Below are 13,827 nucleotides of genomic sequence, written 5' to 3' on the forward strand. Positions count from 1 at the left end.
CACATTTTGCCAAAAAATAACTTATTACAAAAAAACAAAAGCATCTACCTATCCATGTACAGAAAAATAACAATAAAATGGTGCATACTAAATCAACTAGCCTACTAAATCCACTAGCATACTAAATCAATTAAATCAAAATGTTCTAAGTCAACTAAATCAACTAGCCTATTAAATCCACTAAATCAACTTGCCTACTAAATCCACTAAATCAACTAGCCTACTAAATCAACTAAATCAAAATGTTCTAAATCAACTAGCCTACTAAATCTACTAAATCAACTAGCCTACTAAATCAGTTAAATCAAAATGTTCTAAATCAACTAAATCAACTAGCCTACTAAATCAACTAAATCAAAATGTTCTAAATCAACTAAATCAACTAGCCTACTAAATCAACTAAATCATATCAACTAAATCAAAATGTTGCATATGAACTAGCCTACTAAATCAAAATGTAGCAGGGAGGAGGGAGAAGGAGGGGCGACTCGAGGAGGGAGAAGAGAGTAGGACGGAGGAGGAAGGCGGAGCGAGGAGGGGCCGGCCGGCGGCGAGTCGAGGGAGGACGGAGGAGGAGGGCCGTACCGAGTCCAGCGAGGAGGAGGAGTTGACGGCGGCACAGAGGGAAGAGGGGTAGGCGACGGCGGCCGGCGGGGGAGGACCGGTGCGGGGGGGGGGGGTGTTGAGGGGGAGTGAGTGTGAGTGTGAATCGGATAGAGGAGAGCGTGGGGGTGGGAGATGGCTAGTTTTAGAAGTAGCGCTCTAAAGGCAAAGGCGCTACTGCTAAACTACCTAAGAGTAGCGCGGTCCGAGTTAACGCGCTGCTGCTAGAACTAGCTTCGCGGCGGGGTCGTGCGAATTATAGCAGTAGCGCGGCTTAGAGGAGGCGCGCTACTGCTACGTTTATTTCAGCAGCGAGTACCGCCGGAGTGCGCTACTGCTACATTGCAGCAGCGCCTTAATTTAAAACTTGCTGCTGGTAAGATCCTGTGTATAAGCTTTTCCCTAGTAGTGTTAGACGATTTAAAATGAGTGCTCCACACTTAAGCACTGATGAGGGTGATTAGAGATTAAATTGTCAAATAATTCAAAAATTAAAAAATTAGAAAAAAAAATAAAAAAACAAAAAATATTTCAAAAAAATTCTTTAGTCCCGGTTGGTGGCTCGTGCCACGTGATAGGCCTTTAGTCCCGGGTCGTGTTGCACTGGGACTAAAGGGGGGCGGGACCTTTAATCCCCACACTTTAATGCCGGTTGCAGAGCCGGGAAAAGTCCAGACGAACCGGGACTAAAGCCCGATTCTGCACTAGTGTGAATGAACCATGTATTGGATTCTGTAAATCACCTTCCAATTGATTCTCTCTCCAATACATTCTATGTTGATGGATTACTGGCAAGCATAAAGCAAACACGAACCCCCACCTTACCCCCACCGCAAGATTAAACATAAATAGGCAAGCCTTACCACGCGATACCATGGAGGGAAGACAACCCACCTAATCCATACCCCAATCGACCGCGCTAACACGAACAAGCCAAGCCACACAGGAAGTATCCCCACTTAAAGACGGAACCCTCAAATCCCAGCGGCCAATGGAACGACAAAACCGCTGGAAAACTAAGACGGAACCAGAGACCGCCGCATCAGGCAAAACAAGAAGAAGCACATCCCGTATGACTTGAACAACGACAGCGGCAGCGACCTCCATCCGCAGCAAGAACACGCGGCGAGCCCCCGAAACCCCAGCCGCCAATCACCTCACCCCCGTCCTCCACTCCACCCGCAGGAAGAAGCAAGACGCGCACGCACCACGCTACCGAAACCTCGGCCGCCCACCACTTGACACCCTCGTCACAAAGCAGAAATCCCCTTTGACCACAGTCGGCGCAGGCGAGGGACGACAGAACGACGACACGCCCACGTCCGAACCCCACAAAGGGTATGTTTGGATTGTGCCCCATCTAGCCCTACCAAATTATTGGCATGGCCAACTTGAAGGCAAGACCAAAAAATTGGCAGGTTATGGCTGTTTGGTTTGTAGCCCATAGCACTTGCCAACTTTTTGGCAAAACCATTGGCCAGCGTTTGGTTTGAAGCCAAATATTTGGCAACCTTGATTGGACTGTGTTTGGTTTGGTTCCAAAATGCATGCCAGCCAAAAAGTGATCAACATCAGACACTACCTCACATATATCACATGACATTAATACAAATTTTCAATTTAGAAACACACAGTGAGACAAACTGTAAGCATGCATTTCATAAATTGACAATGACATGGTTCAACTAATACATTAGATAACTCATATTGTTCGATACATCAGATTAATCATCAAGGAGGCTAAATAAAATTCACATAGTAACCAAGTCTTTACCAGACCAAGTAAGTCATACTAGTCAGACTAGCACCAAGTCTGCTCCATATAAACAAAATATGATGCACCCAGCCTTCTCTATATAGACAAAATATGCATGATGTATGTTACCCATGCTCCTAGCGGTAAACAAAAGGAAGCCGCAATCTCTATCTAGTCATGTGGCCATTCAGTGAGCAGTTGCAGATCCACCATTGCCACCATCTTCTTGAAACCGAGGCTCGAAGAAGCTAAGGACCCACTGTCCAAGAATTGTTTCATCAGCATAGTTGAGGTAACTACGAAAGATATCTTGATCTGGCTTGGATAGATATGCTACAATCTCAAGTTTATCCTTAGCTGGTATGGTAAGGGCATTTATCCGCTTCCAAAGGTTTGCATATGGATCTGTAGGTGGCATTGGTTGCACAGAAACAATAGGAGATGCAAGAGAGTCAGCTAGCTTCTTGATACTGGCTGCCATATCATCATTAGATATCTTGCCCTTCTTGTTTGCTTTCCCCTTAGTTGGCTTCTTGGAAGGTGAAGATGACACGTGCTTGCACTTCTTGTTTAAAGAATTGCCTTCCAAGTCAACTTTAGGACTATGACGATTAATAGTGTCAGAGTCAGCTTCATCACTGTCAACTGGAATTAGATTGGCCTCAAGTTCCCTCACTTCCTCGCTGTCATCACTATCATCATCCACATTGACAGTGGTTTGGTCAGTTGCAAGCGAGCCATCAACAAATGCACTAGAAGCATAGTCCCGACCAGCATACAAACACCCATCTTCAGCAACACTTGAAGCTTACATACTAAAATAAGTCAGACAATCTTACAATGATAAAATAAGTTGCATAAATTCATCAAAATCAAAACACTACATCCTTCAATTGTTCCCTCACGTTGGACGTGAGAGGGCATCTTTTAGCACAAGAGAATCATGGGCAGAGCCCTCCCAACCAGCTAGAACATATGTGAACCGAAGGTCGAAGTCAACAACTGCTAGCACATTTTGGGAGGGATATGACTTGCGGCCCCTAAATTTGTCCATCATGTGAGCAGGAACACAAGCCTTAACATGAGTGCCATCTAGTGCCCCTATGCATCCCTACGAATATGAAAAAGGGAAGTTCATGTCAAGCTTGGGCTAGGCCGATCTTGTATAATCAGTAAAAAAATCTATGGTCTAAGGATTACCTCAAAGTACGGGTAGAATCTGTTCGGGCTGCTAGTGATTTTTGTGTGTGTGTCCGTCGATCTAATATAAATTAGATCACGTGCTAACTCCCCCATCGCACGTAGGACAATATTGAAATATCTGCTCACTGTTTCACTAGATCGCCAGAACCAAAATCCAACAGATGAATTTGTGTGATGCTGACCGACCATGTATAGGAACATTGCAACTTGTTCCTCTACCGAAACATGAAATGTGTCACTTAACAACTCCTTCTGCCTAAGCCTGTTACATAGCTTGTAAAATACAGCTCAAGTCATCCTTAATTGCTTGATGCATGTTGCATCCGATGTGTCAAAGAGCCTAATTAGTACATTAGTTCTGTAGATGTCTCTCTGAACTAATGGACCATACTTCCTGCCTTTACCTCTAAATTTTCTACCATCTCTGCTTCTATACCAGAGGGCCAAGAGTAGAACAATAACACAGAGAGTTCTCCGCTTCAACATGTTGTAATAATAATATCTTTGTTGATCCATGTCCATCTGGGTCAATATGAAATGTACAAAAATATGAATGAGCTAACTTGGTACATTATTACAAATGATTACTTGCTAAAAGATACATGTTAGAAAGCAAACCTGCTTCTAACCAGTACCAAGGATGCACAATTTGTAAAAAAAAAACACCTTGATGGACAAAAAATCGAAGCATGTCTCAGTAGTTAACTATGTATATCCAACTTCAAAAAATCCACCTTAATGTTCTAAAAATAGAGACCATACATATGGCACAAAAAGGGAAGAACAGACCATACTACTTTCAGAACCATACCAGGTTAATTAACTAATTAACATCATTATTCTCATGTGATTTGACTTGCGTCAAATAAAGAACATGGATCACCCACAAAAAAAACAAAGAATATGGATGAGAGTCTCATATGTTTTTACTTGCAGCAAACCAACAACATGCACGGGAGTCCCATTCCAATTTTACTTCCAGCAAACAGGGAAGAGGATTCAGCAAGCAATTCTCAGATCTAGCAAGTAGTACCTCCGTACAATACATACATCCATAAGGGGATGATGGGGATTTGAGCTCACAAATCAGACCATAGAAAAGGGGATCGGAGTAGTGTTGGATGGGGATTTCAGTGGCTGACCTTGGAGCGTAGCTTGACTGGGAGAGGAGGGCGAGAGGTGGAGCAGCGTCGCCGGTCGCCGGCCGCCGGAGAAGCTGGCACCAACGCAGAACGCGGCCGCCCGGTGATTGGATCGAGAGCGCTTCTGTGCGTGGAGATAAGAAGAGAGATGGGGAAAGTGGCGAACAGGTGGGGAAAAATCAATCGTGCCTTTTATATCACGGTGGCTGGCTCGCGCCAGATTTGGCAGCCAATATTTTGGCGGCTGATTTCCGCGCCGCTGTTTCGCCCGCGAGTTGGCGAAAACGGTACGCGGGCGCGCCCAAGTCGACGATGGCGAGCCAAAAATGGTACCAGACCAAACGCTAGCCAAATATCGTGGGCGTGACCAATTTTTTGGTAAGGCTAGTGTTGGTCACCATCCAAACAGCCCCAAAATGCCCACGCTTCACACGAAGTCGGTTCCTCCGGGTTGTTCAGCGCTTACAAAGGCGGGCCCACCAAAGGTTGACTCAGTCAAAATCGAAGGACACACTCCAAATCCACAGCCTCAATCGGGTGTGAGCCCTTTAAAATCAGGGAGCATAGTGATTTAGAGAATGTGTGAACACCATCTCGTCCGGTTGCTAGACCTTCACTCCATGTCGTGCGAGTTGACACCGATGACCTGCAACATTGCGTCAAGGTGGAGATGGTATGCCGCCAGTAGTGGCAAACAATGCGCACAAGTGTTCGATGGCTATACCATGTAAAAAACCTATATATTTCTAGATGGACACAACCCAGCCAAAACCACGTCACATAATCAAAGAAGCCGCCTTTGTTCCGGAGAGGGCCCAAACTTGTTTGGTTTGAAGAGTTCAAGATGTAAATCATCTTGTTTTATATTCAAGGGACCAAATCTAGACTTCTTTAATAGTTGAGGGTCAAAAATAGAATCTTTTCAAAATAGAAAAAACAAAATTTATTGACTCTCCAACACATATGCAAATACAACTTAAATCATAGCATCTTATATTTTGTATCCATATAATGCTTTGAAGATAGCTTAAGTAATACTTGTATACTAGTAGGAACAAAGTTCACTGGCACCCTACTGTGCCGACAACATCATATGATTCTCACACCATATTGACTACTAACTCTTTTCTTCAACAACAACGGTCCAAACTAGGCTATATTGTTCATGGTGACAAATGGACTCGAAAGAGTTTGCAAGTCAAAGCTTGGATTTTGGTTATCAGCACCAACTGTAGATTGGAAGGCGAGTGCTTGCCAGGAGTTAATGGTACTCTTCATTTTCCATGGGTTGGCATCATTGAGCTCCGCGTCGTTGATGCGGTAGCGTTGGCTTCCCGACCCTTTGCTCTTTAGCCTCATGAAGTACTTCTGTGCATGGCTTGAAATCTGGGTCGAAGTCCTACTAGGGACGAAGTGCTTTGATATGTCCTTCCATTTGCCACGGCCACATATGCTCAAGCCATGGAGAAAGAGCCTACAATAATCATGTTAAAAGATGAATATTTTGGTTAATTCTTGATCAAAGTCATACTGATTATTTAATATATTTGTAAAATAAAAAAATGCAATAGTTGGAGATTTTTTTTACCAAACATTAGCCCTTGTGCTAATCAATTCAATGATGCCTCTTTTTATCTATTATGGTGCTATTATATAAGATGTGATGACAGACGATTAAAGATGAATAAGGAATTTCACAATTACCATGGTCATATTAATAATAGAAATCAATAGACCATGAAAATACTTGGCGATCATAACTTCATTTTTAACTAATAATAGATAATTAACTACTCCCTTTTAGTTTTAAGGACAAGCGTCAGGGGTATTAACTTACTATGGAAGCACAACAATGAAATAAACTCGGACGTTCACAAAAAAATACATACATCTTGGTATTAATGTGTTTGGTAATTGTGAAATGGGCACTATGAGTATAGTGAAAATAAAGAACAAACTTCCCGTCACATTAGAATGAAAATCCACATAATGCTTAGTTAGTATGCTTTGTTTAAAACACACCCGAAATCTCCAAACGAATAATCAAATGAAAGTGAGTATTAAAAACCCCATGGAAAATTAGGATGAAATATGAATAACCTGTGTTCATCTGGGGTCCAAAACCCCTTGGCACATGGTGCAAGCACTGGTTGATGGATGCGCATCCTATTCTCCAACACCACCTTGTTCTGCTCTACCATCGACACCTCCTGTTGGGTGTCCATGGTTTGCATACTCTTTAATGGACAACCAAATAAAAAGTCCGTTCCTTGCATGGCAGCCTCTTGCAACCAGAAGTTCTTATGCGCATGGCCATCCACGGTGTAATTGACACCATGGTCACTATTGGTACCATGGTATTCCTTCTCTAGACACTGAAGCATATGCATCTTTGCGGCAAGATCAACATACAAGTCTGTTACCTGTTGCATGGTCTTCCTGGGGAACCATGCTTGGAGCGTTCCCACAATCTCATGCTTCTTGTTTATTCCATAGATGGTGCCATCATTGCAGTAGTTGTTCTTGAGCCAATCTATGATTGATCTTGCCCCCTCTACCTCAAAGGGGGTCCACTCTTGGTTGACTCTTGGATTCATGGTAGAAACTTGAGGCTCTTTTGAGTGAATAACTATTGAGATTTGGATACAACTATAGAGGTATGAGAACGGAAGAGTGCCTGAATGAAGAAGATGAGTAGGAGGGCATGATACTTATAGCATCACCATATAGCAAATCTTGTTGTGATAGTAAATCATACTTAATTAGATAAATGCTACTGATAGATATGCATTATATGAAATTCGTATCCAATTTATGACACATCGAGACTCACAATTTCATATCTATTAGTAACAACCAAAACATAACTCTTGCACAACTAATAAGTGCAATCAACAACATGTTTTAAAAATGATTAACTAATATGCCTTATTATAATAGTGTAACACGGTTGTTGCTAACACATGGAAGTCAACTTCCATCTTGATAGTAGTGGTTAGCATGTACGTTCATGGTGTGCCTTATAGATGTAGCTAGGCTCAATTTTAACCTGCTAGTGCATGCATATCAACAAACATGGCCCCAATTCTTATAGCTGACTACTCTTATAGTAAATTGCCACCGCCTCCATCAGAGCACACAAAATTCTATCAATCGTAGACGTGTTTAATTAGGAGTGTCATTGTTGATGCACTTTCGGTGCACAATGAATGCATATTTTGTTTGTATTAATAATATATACCTTCCCCAAAATATATATACCTACGCCAGATATATGAGTCATTAATTGATATCTGAATGAAGCATATTTTAATGTTTGTCGAAATATTGGGCACACTATTTGACTTGCGATGTGATAGTATAAAAGGTCGAATTTTCCTTTTTGTTTGTTTCGAGAAAGATATCATCCAATTCTCCATTGACATTAGTGTCTTGATCTTGTCTTTCTCTATTTTGAGGGATACTCTAAATAATCTATAAATGGCACAAATTGCATAGATCTTTCCCTTCTCAAGGTTTTTTTATATGTGTACCTTAATTTAATGCACTATACAAGCTTTAGCACTTATATATACATACATTTGACCAACGAATTGTCGCATGCGTGTATCATGCAAGAATGTTTACTTATGGGCAAAGGCTAGTCTTTCATGAAATTTCAAGATCAGAAGATTTAAGACAACATGATTGTTTCATTTTTCCATTGTTCCTACAGAAAAAGGAACTATTGCATATAATCTTCCACCATGTCACCGAGGAGGTTGTCGATGTCGGGGAAGCAGTCGTCCTTGGGGAACTTGTCATCATTTGCAACCATGAGGAACAAAGATCCAACAGGAGGGTTTCGGAGGCCTGCTGTCTCACTCCTCAGTGCACGCCGATAAGTGAGACGGTAAAGAGGTAGGCGACACAATGCTCTGGATTGAAGGAATGGAAGTGGTTGCATCTTTGGAAGAGGAGTGACCTCTTATAGATGCCTCGAAACTGACCAACTAAGGAGAGGAAAAAGAGGAACAACCACTCACTAGGGAGACAAAGAGGAAGAGAAATAGTCTGCAGTGGCTGTTTAGATTTGCCTCAAAACATTTCAACTTCTTTTCTTGGGTGAAAAAAACAATCAGTGCATACATGTCGCATAGGTCCTAGCTTGGCTCGACCACGAAGCACAATGTGTGTGCGAGGCGAGGCAAGCAACGACGAAGGAGCATGGGTATGTGCTCTCTTTTCAAGCCTTAGTGGTGTGTGGAACAACCTACCTTATAAGTTGGTGATGGCCCACAAGTATAGGGGATCAATCTTAGTCATTTCGATAGGTAAGAGTCTCGAACCCAACGAGGAGCAGAAGGAGATGATAAGCAATTTTCCACAAGGTATTCTCTGCAAGCACTGAAATTATCGGTAACCGATAGTTTCGTAGCAAGGTAATTCGTAACAAGTAGCAAGTGTGTAGCAAGGTAGCCCAATCCTTTTTATAGCAAAGGGCAGGCCGAACGTTCTCTTATAGTAAGCAAAGAGTTCTCGAGGACACATGGGAATTCATCTAGTCACTTTCATCATGTTTATTTAATTTGCATTCGCTACTTTGATAATTTGATATGTGGGTGGACCGGTGCTTGGGTGTTTTTCTTACTTGAACAAGCCTGTCACTTATGATTACCCCCTCTGGCAAGCATCCGCAACTACAAAAGAAGAATTAAGATAAATCTAACCATACCATGAAACATATGGATCTAAATCAGCCCCTTAAGGAAAACGCATAAACTAGGGTTTAAGCTTCTGTCACTCTAGAAACCATCATCTACTTATTACTCAACGATGCCTTCCCTTAGGCCCAAGTATATTGAAGTGTCACATATTCGACGTTCACATGACACCACTAAAGGAAGAACAACGTACATGTCATCAAAATATCGAACGAATACCAAATTCACATGATTACTTATAACAAGCCTTCTCCCATGTCCTCAAGAACAAAAGTCACTACTCACAAATCATATTTATGTTCAAGATCAGAGGTGTATTGAATATCATTAAGGATCTGAACAAATAATCTTCCACCAAATAAACCAACTAGCATCAACTACAAGATGTAATCAACACTACTAGCAACCCATAGTACCAATCTGAGGTTCTGGGACAAAGATTGAATACAAGAGATGAACTAGGGTTTGAGATGAGATGGTGCTGGTGAAGATGTTGATGAAGATTGGTCCTCCCATGATGAGAGGATTGTGGTGATGATGATGGCTTCGATTTCCCCCTCCTAGAGGGAAGTCTCCCCGGTGGAATCGATCCACCAGAGAGCAAAAGTGCCCCTGCCCAGGTTCCGCCTCGAGGTGGCGGTGCTTCATCCCGAAACCTTCTCTATATTTTTTTTCTAGGGCAAATGGCATCATATAGGAGAGGATGGGCCTCGGAAGCCTGCCAGGGGCGCAACAAGCTCAAGGAGCACGCCTAGGGGGGTAGGGCGCGCCCCTCGGGCTTGTCGCTTCCTGGTGGGTCCCCTTTTGGTAATTCTTCCGCCAATATTTTTTATATATTCCAAAATAATTCTTCGTGAATTTTCAGGTCATTTGGAGTTGTGCAGAATGGATGTCTCCGTTGTAGCCCTTTTTGGTCCAGAATTCCAGCTGCGCAAAATCTCGCTCTTCATGTAATACTTGTAAAATAAGAGAGAAAAGGAATAAGAATTGTATCATAAAGTGGAATAATGACTCAAAATATAATAAATAATAGTAGGAAAACATGATGCAAACTAGACGTATCAACTCCCCCAAGCTTAGACCTCGCTTGTCCTTCAAGCGAAAGCCGAAAATCGACAATCATCACCACATGTTTAGAGAGAGAGAGAGAGAGAGGTGTCGATAAAAACAAAATATGAACATGAAAGCATCATGATCATTATTATAACAGCAATGTATCATCAAAAAACTTCTCATGAATAAGTGATAATTCATTCACAGGATACAGTATGAACTATAAACTTCATCAAAAACTAACATTATGATCTCGGTCACTGAAGCAATTACACTTTATCATATTATCATAAAGAGTCTATGTAAGATCTTTATTTGGCAAGTTCACATACTCAACTATCATTTAGTCCTCATGATTGCTGACACTCAATGCATACTTATGGAGCAGAAGTTTTAGCCAGATACATACAAGGATAGGGGATTATAGTTTCGCCTCCCAACTTATTCACCTCAAGGGTAATGTCAACAATAATAACTTCTGTTCACCTACATTCAACTGGATGTATATGCCTAGATCTTTCCCTAACACTTGATGCTTGCCAAGAGAGAAAATAAAACGGAATAGAGAGAGGGATACTATTGACTCTTGCATAAAGGTAAATACACAAAGTAAAAAGATAGGCCCTTCGCAGAGGGAAGCAGAGGTTGTCATGCACTTTTTTTTAGATGTGCAAGCTCTTAATGTAAAGGAACATTACTTTATATTGCCACTTGTGATAGCAACCTTTATTATACGGTCCGTTGCTTTTATTTCTTCACTATCATAGGTTCATACAAAGCTTATTTTCCCTTACAGTAAAAGATCATACATATTTAGGAGCAATTTTTATTTCTTTTGCACCGATGAAACTTATTTGAAGGATCTTATTAAATCCATAGGTAGATATAGTAGACTCTCATGACATGAAACTGGGTTTAAGGGTTTTTGGATGCACAAGTAGTACCTCTACTTAGTGCAGATTATTGGCTCACAAAAGATAGTGAGCAAGCACCACATGTTAGAGAATCCATGACAACATAACTTCTATGTGAATATAAGCAAGCATAACTTACGTTGTCTTCCTTGTCCAACGTCAACTAGTTGACATAGAATATTTTAATGGGGGCTCACGATCATAAAAGATGTCCGAGATAGTATATTTATATGTGAAACCTCTCTTTCTTTATTAATTTATCATTAATTGCAACAATGATCAATGCTATGTCTATTAACTTCGAACAAATTTTATCAACTATACTGCTTTTATGTGAGGTCATCACTCCCCATGGGATTAGCATATGATCTTTTTATTGTTTTTATTTATAAGAATGAAGCAGAAAAGTGAAACAACTCGACTCAAACTACTCTTTATTATACAACTCTCACACTCGATTACATAGATAGATGGATCGCGAAACAAGCACTAGAAAATAGATCAAACTAAAACTTTATTATTCTAAATCACGAAAAAACTAAGGATTGAACTAAGATAGATAATGGTGATAAAAGTGATGGTGATACGATACCGGGGCACCTCCCCCAAGCTTAGAAGAAGCCAAGGGTGGTGCCCATACCCGTGTACTTAAGTCTCCTTCTTCGATGATGGTGGTGATGAAGAAGTGGGCTTGTCCATCAGCTTTAATAAGTACTCCAGACTATGATTGATACTCCGAAGGGCACAGTTTTGCTCTTCCAACAAAATAACTTCGTGAGTAAGAGATGTATTCTGAGCAAAAATTGTTTCAAAACCCTTAAGGTGTCAATTTCAAATGGGGAGAGATGATCATAAAGAGGTTGCAGTATGTCTCCCTTTTCTGCAGTCTCTTCCAGGTGTGGCCTGATCTCCCTCTTGATTCTGGCTTCCCATGACCTCCTTAGCTTCATCTTGCTTGCTGGCATCCTCGTGTCCTGAAGACCACTCGTAATAAACCTTGCTGTAAGGCCGCTTGCCCAGCGAAGGTTGCACGGTATGGTGCTTGGTACGAAGCCTTCGAGGAGTGATAACCCACAAGTATAGGGGATCGCAACAGTTTTCGAGGGTAGAGTATTCAACCCAAATTCATTGATTCGACACAAGGGGAGCCAAAGAATATTTGCAAGCATTAGCAGTTGAGTTGTCAATTCAACCACACCTAGAGATTAAATATCTGCAGCAAAGTGATCAGTAGCATAGTAATATGATAGTTTTGATAGCAGTGGTAACAGTAGCAATGGTAACGGTAACAACAGTAACAATTTTATAGAAGTTGTAACAGTAGCAAGAGCAATATGTGAAAAAATTGTAGGCATTGGATCCGTGAATTCGTTGGATGATATTCATCATATAACAGTCATAACCTAGGGCGACACAGAACTAGCTCCAGTTCATAAATATAATGTAGACATGTATTCCGTCTATAGTCAAATTTTCGAAAAAAAACTCAGAATTACAATTTTTGGTTCAAGTTTTCGACCAATATTCCAAATTCTAAACAAAATTGTTTTAAAACAATTCAGAACTTTGTTTTCTTTTCTTCTGAAATTTGTTCAATATATATATATATATATATATATATATATATATATATATATATATATATCTATATATATATATATTCTGCAATTATTCACAATTTCCAATGTTTCTTTTTGCATTTTAAAAAATCTTTCAAATTCGAAAATGTGGTTTTTTCAATGTTTACTAAATTAAAATAATTTTCTTAATGGAATAAACATTTTCAAAAAAATTCTGAATGTACAAAACATGTTACATTTTTTTTAAATGTGCACTAATTCAAAAAATGTTTAGGTTATTATTAAAAGTTTCATGTTTTCAGAATTGTTTTGTGAATTTAAAGAAATATTCTAATTTAAAAAATTTCGCATGTCTTTTGGAAATATTTAGAATTTATAAAAAACAGTTTGAAATTTAAAAAAATGTTCATGTTTCAAAGAATATACGCAAATTCATTCTTATTTTCGATGATAAGTTTGAAAAAAAATATGTTTCAAATCTGATGCTGCATTATGTTCTTAAATATCCGTGGTTTCCATTGGTCAATAGAACGTGTTTGTGCAAAAAGAAAAACGGGTTGTACAGATTTCGTACCTGGGCGGCGCGTTGAGGCCCAGTGCAGCAAGGCGCACACAGCAGGCAGCACCCTATTTACCGCACAGATCATCAAATACCCAAAGTTTCGCACAAATCGCCCAACACTATGCCTGCCCATTTTCGTTTTATCCTCTATTCTGTCTTTTTTCTCTTTCTTTCTCTTTTTCTTTCCAAATTATTTTTACCTTTTACCCTTCCAAATTTTTCAAAAAACCTCAGAATTTCACTTTTTGGTTTAAGTTTTCGATAAATATTCGAATGTCTAAAAAACAATTGTTTTATAAAAGTTCAGAACT

The 13,827-nt window shown here is 40.3% G+C and overlaps 1 protein-coding gene and 1 long non-coding RNA gene across 2 annotated transcripts; both read right to left on the minus strand.

The window, feature by feature from the left end:
- Nucleotides 1-2,318: 2,318 nt before the first annotated feature.
- Nucleotides 2,319-5,112, minus strand: LOC123168623 (uncharacterized). The gene is made up of 2 exons (XR_006484433.1): nucleotides 4,705-5,112; nucleotides 2,319-4,084 (listed from the first exon to the last, which is right to left on the minus strand). It is a non-coding gene; the product is annotated as an uncharacterized lncRNA (long non-coding RNA).
- Nucleotides 5,113-5,853: 741 nt separating this feature from the next.
- LOC123170821 (protein REVEILLE 1) lies at nucleotides 5,854-7,301 on the minus strand. The gene is made up of 3 exons (XM_044588566.1): nucleotides 7,128-7,301; nucleotides 6,805-7,079; nucleotides 5,854-6,178 (listed from the first exon to the last, which is right to left on the minus strand). The coding sequence occupies exons 1-3, from the start codon at nucleotides 7,299-7,301 to the stop codon at nucleotides 5,854-5,856; spliced, it is 774 nt and encodes a 257-aa protein (XP_044444501.1).
- Between the last annotated feature and the right edge of the window lie 6,526 nt (nucleotides 7,302-13,827).

This window comes from Triticum aestivum, chromosome 7D (assembly GCF_018294505.1).
Source record: "Triticum aestivum cultivar Chinese Spring chromosome 7D, IWGSC CS RefSeq v2.1, whole genome shotgun sequence".
NCBI lineage: Eukaryota > Viridiplantae > Streptophyta > Magnoliopsida > Poales > Poaceae > Triticum > Triticum aestivum.

Bases quoted from the DNA above. Each gene is read 5' to 3' on its own strand.
- LOC123170821 (XM_044588566.1), bottom strand. From the start codon at position 7,301: ATGAATCCAAGAGTCAACCAAGAGTGGACCCCCTTTGAGGTAGAGGGG. The intron at 7,080-7,127 runs GTAACAGACTTG...CATATGCTTCAG, and splicing joins CCAGGAAGACCATGCAACAG to TGTCTAGAGAAGGAATACCA. The intron at 6,179-6,804 runs GTTATTCATATT...TGATTATTGTAG, and splicing joins TGGACCCCAGATGAACACAG to GCTCTTTCTCCATGGCTTGA.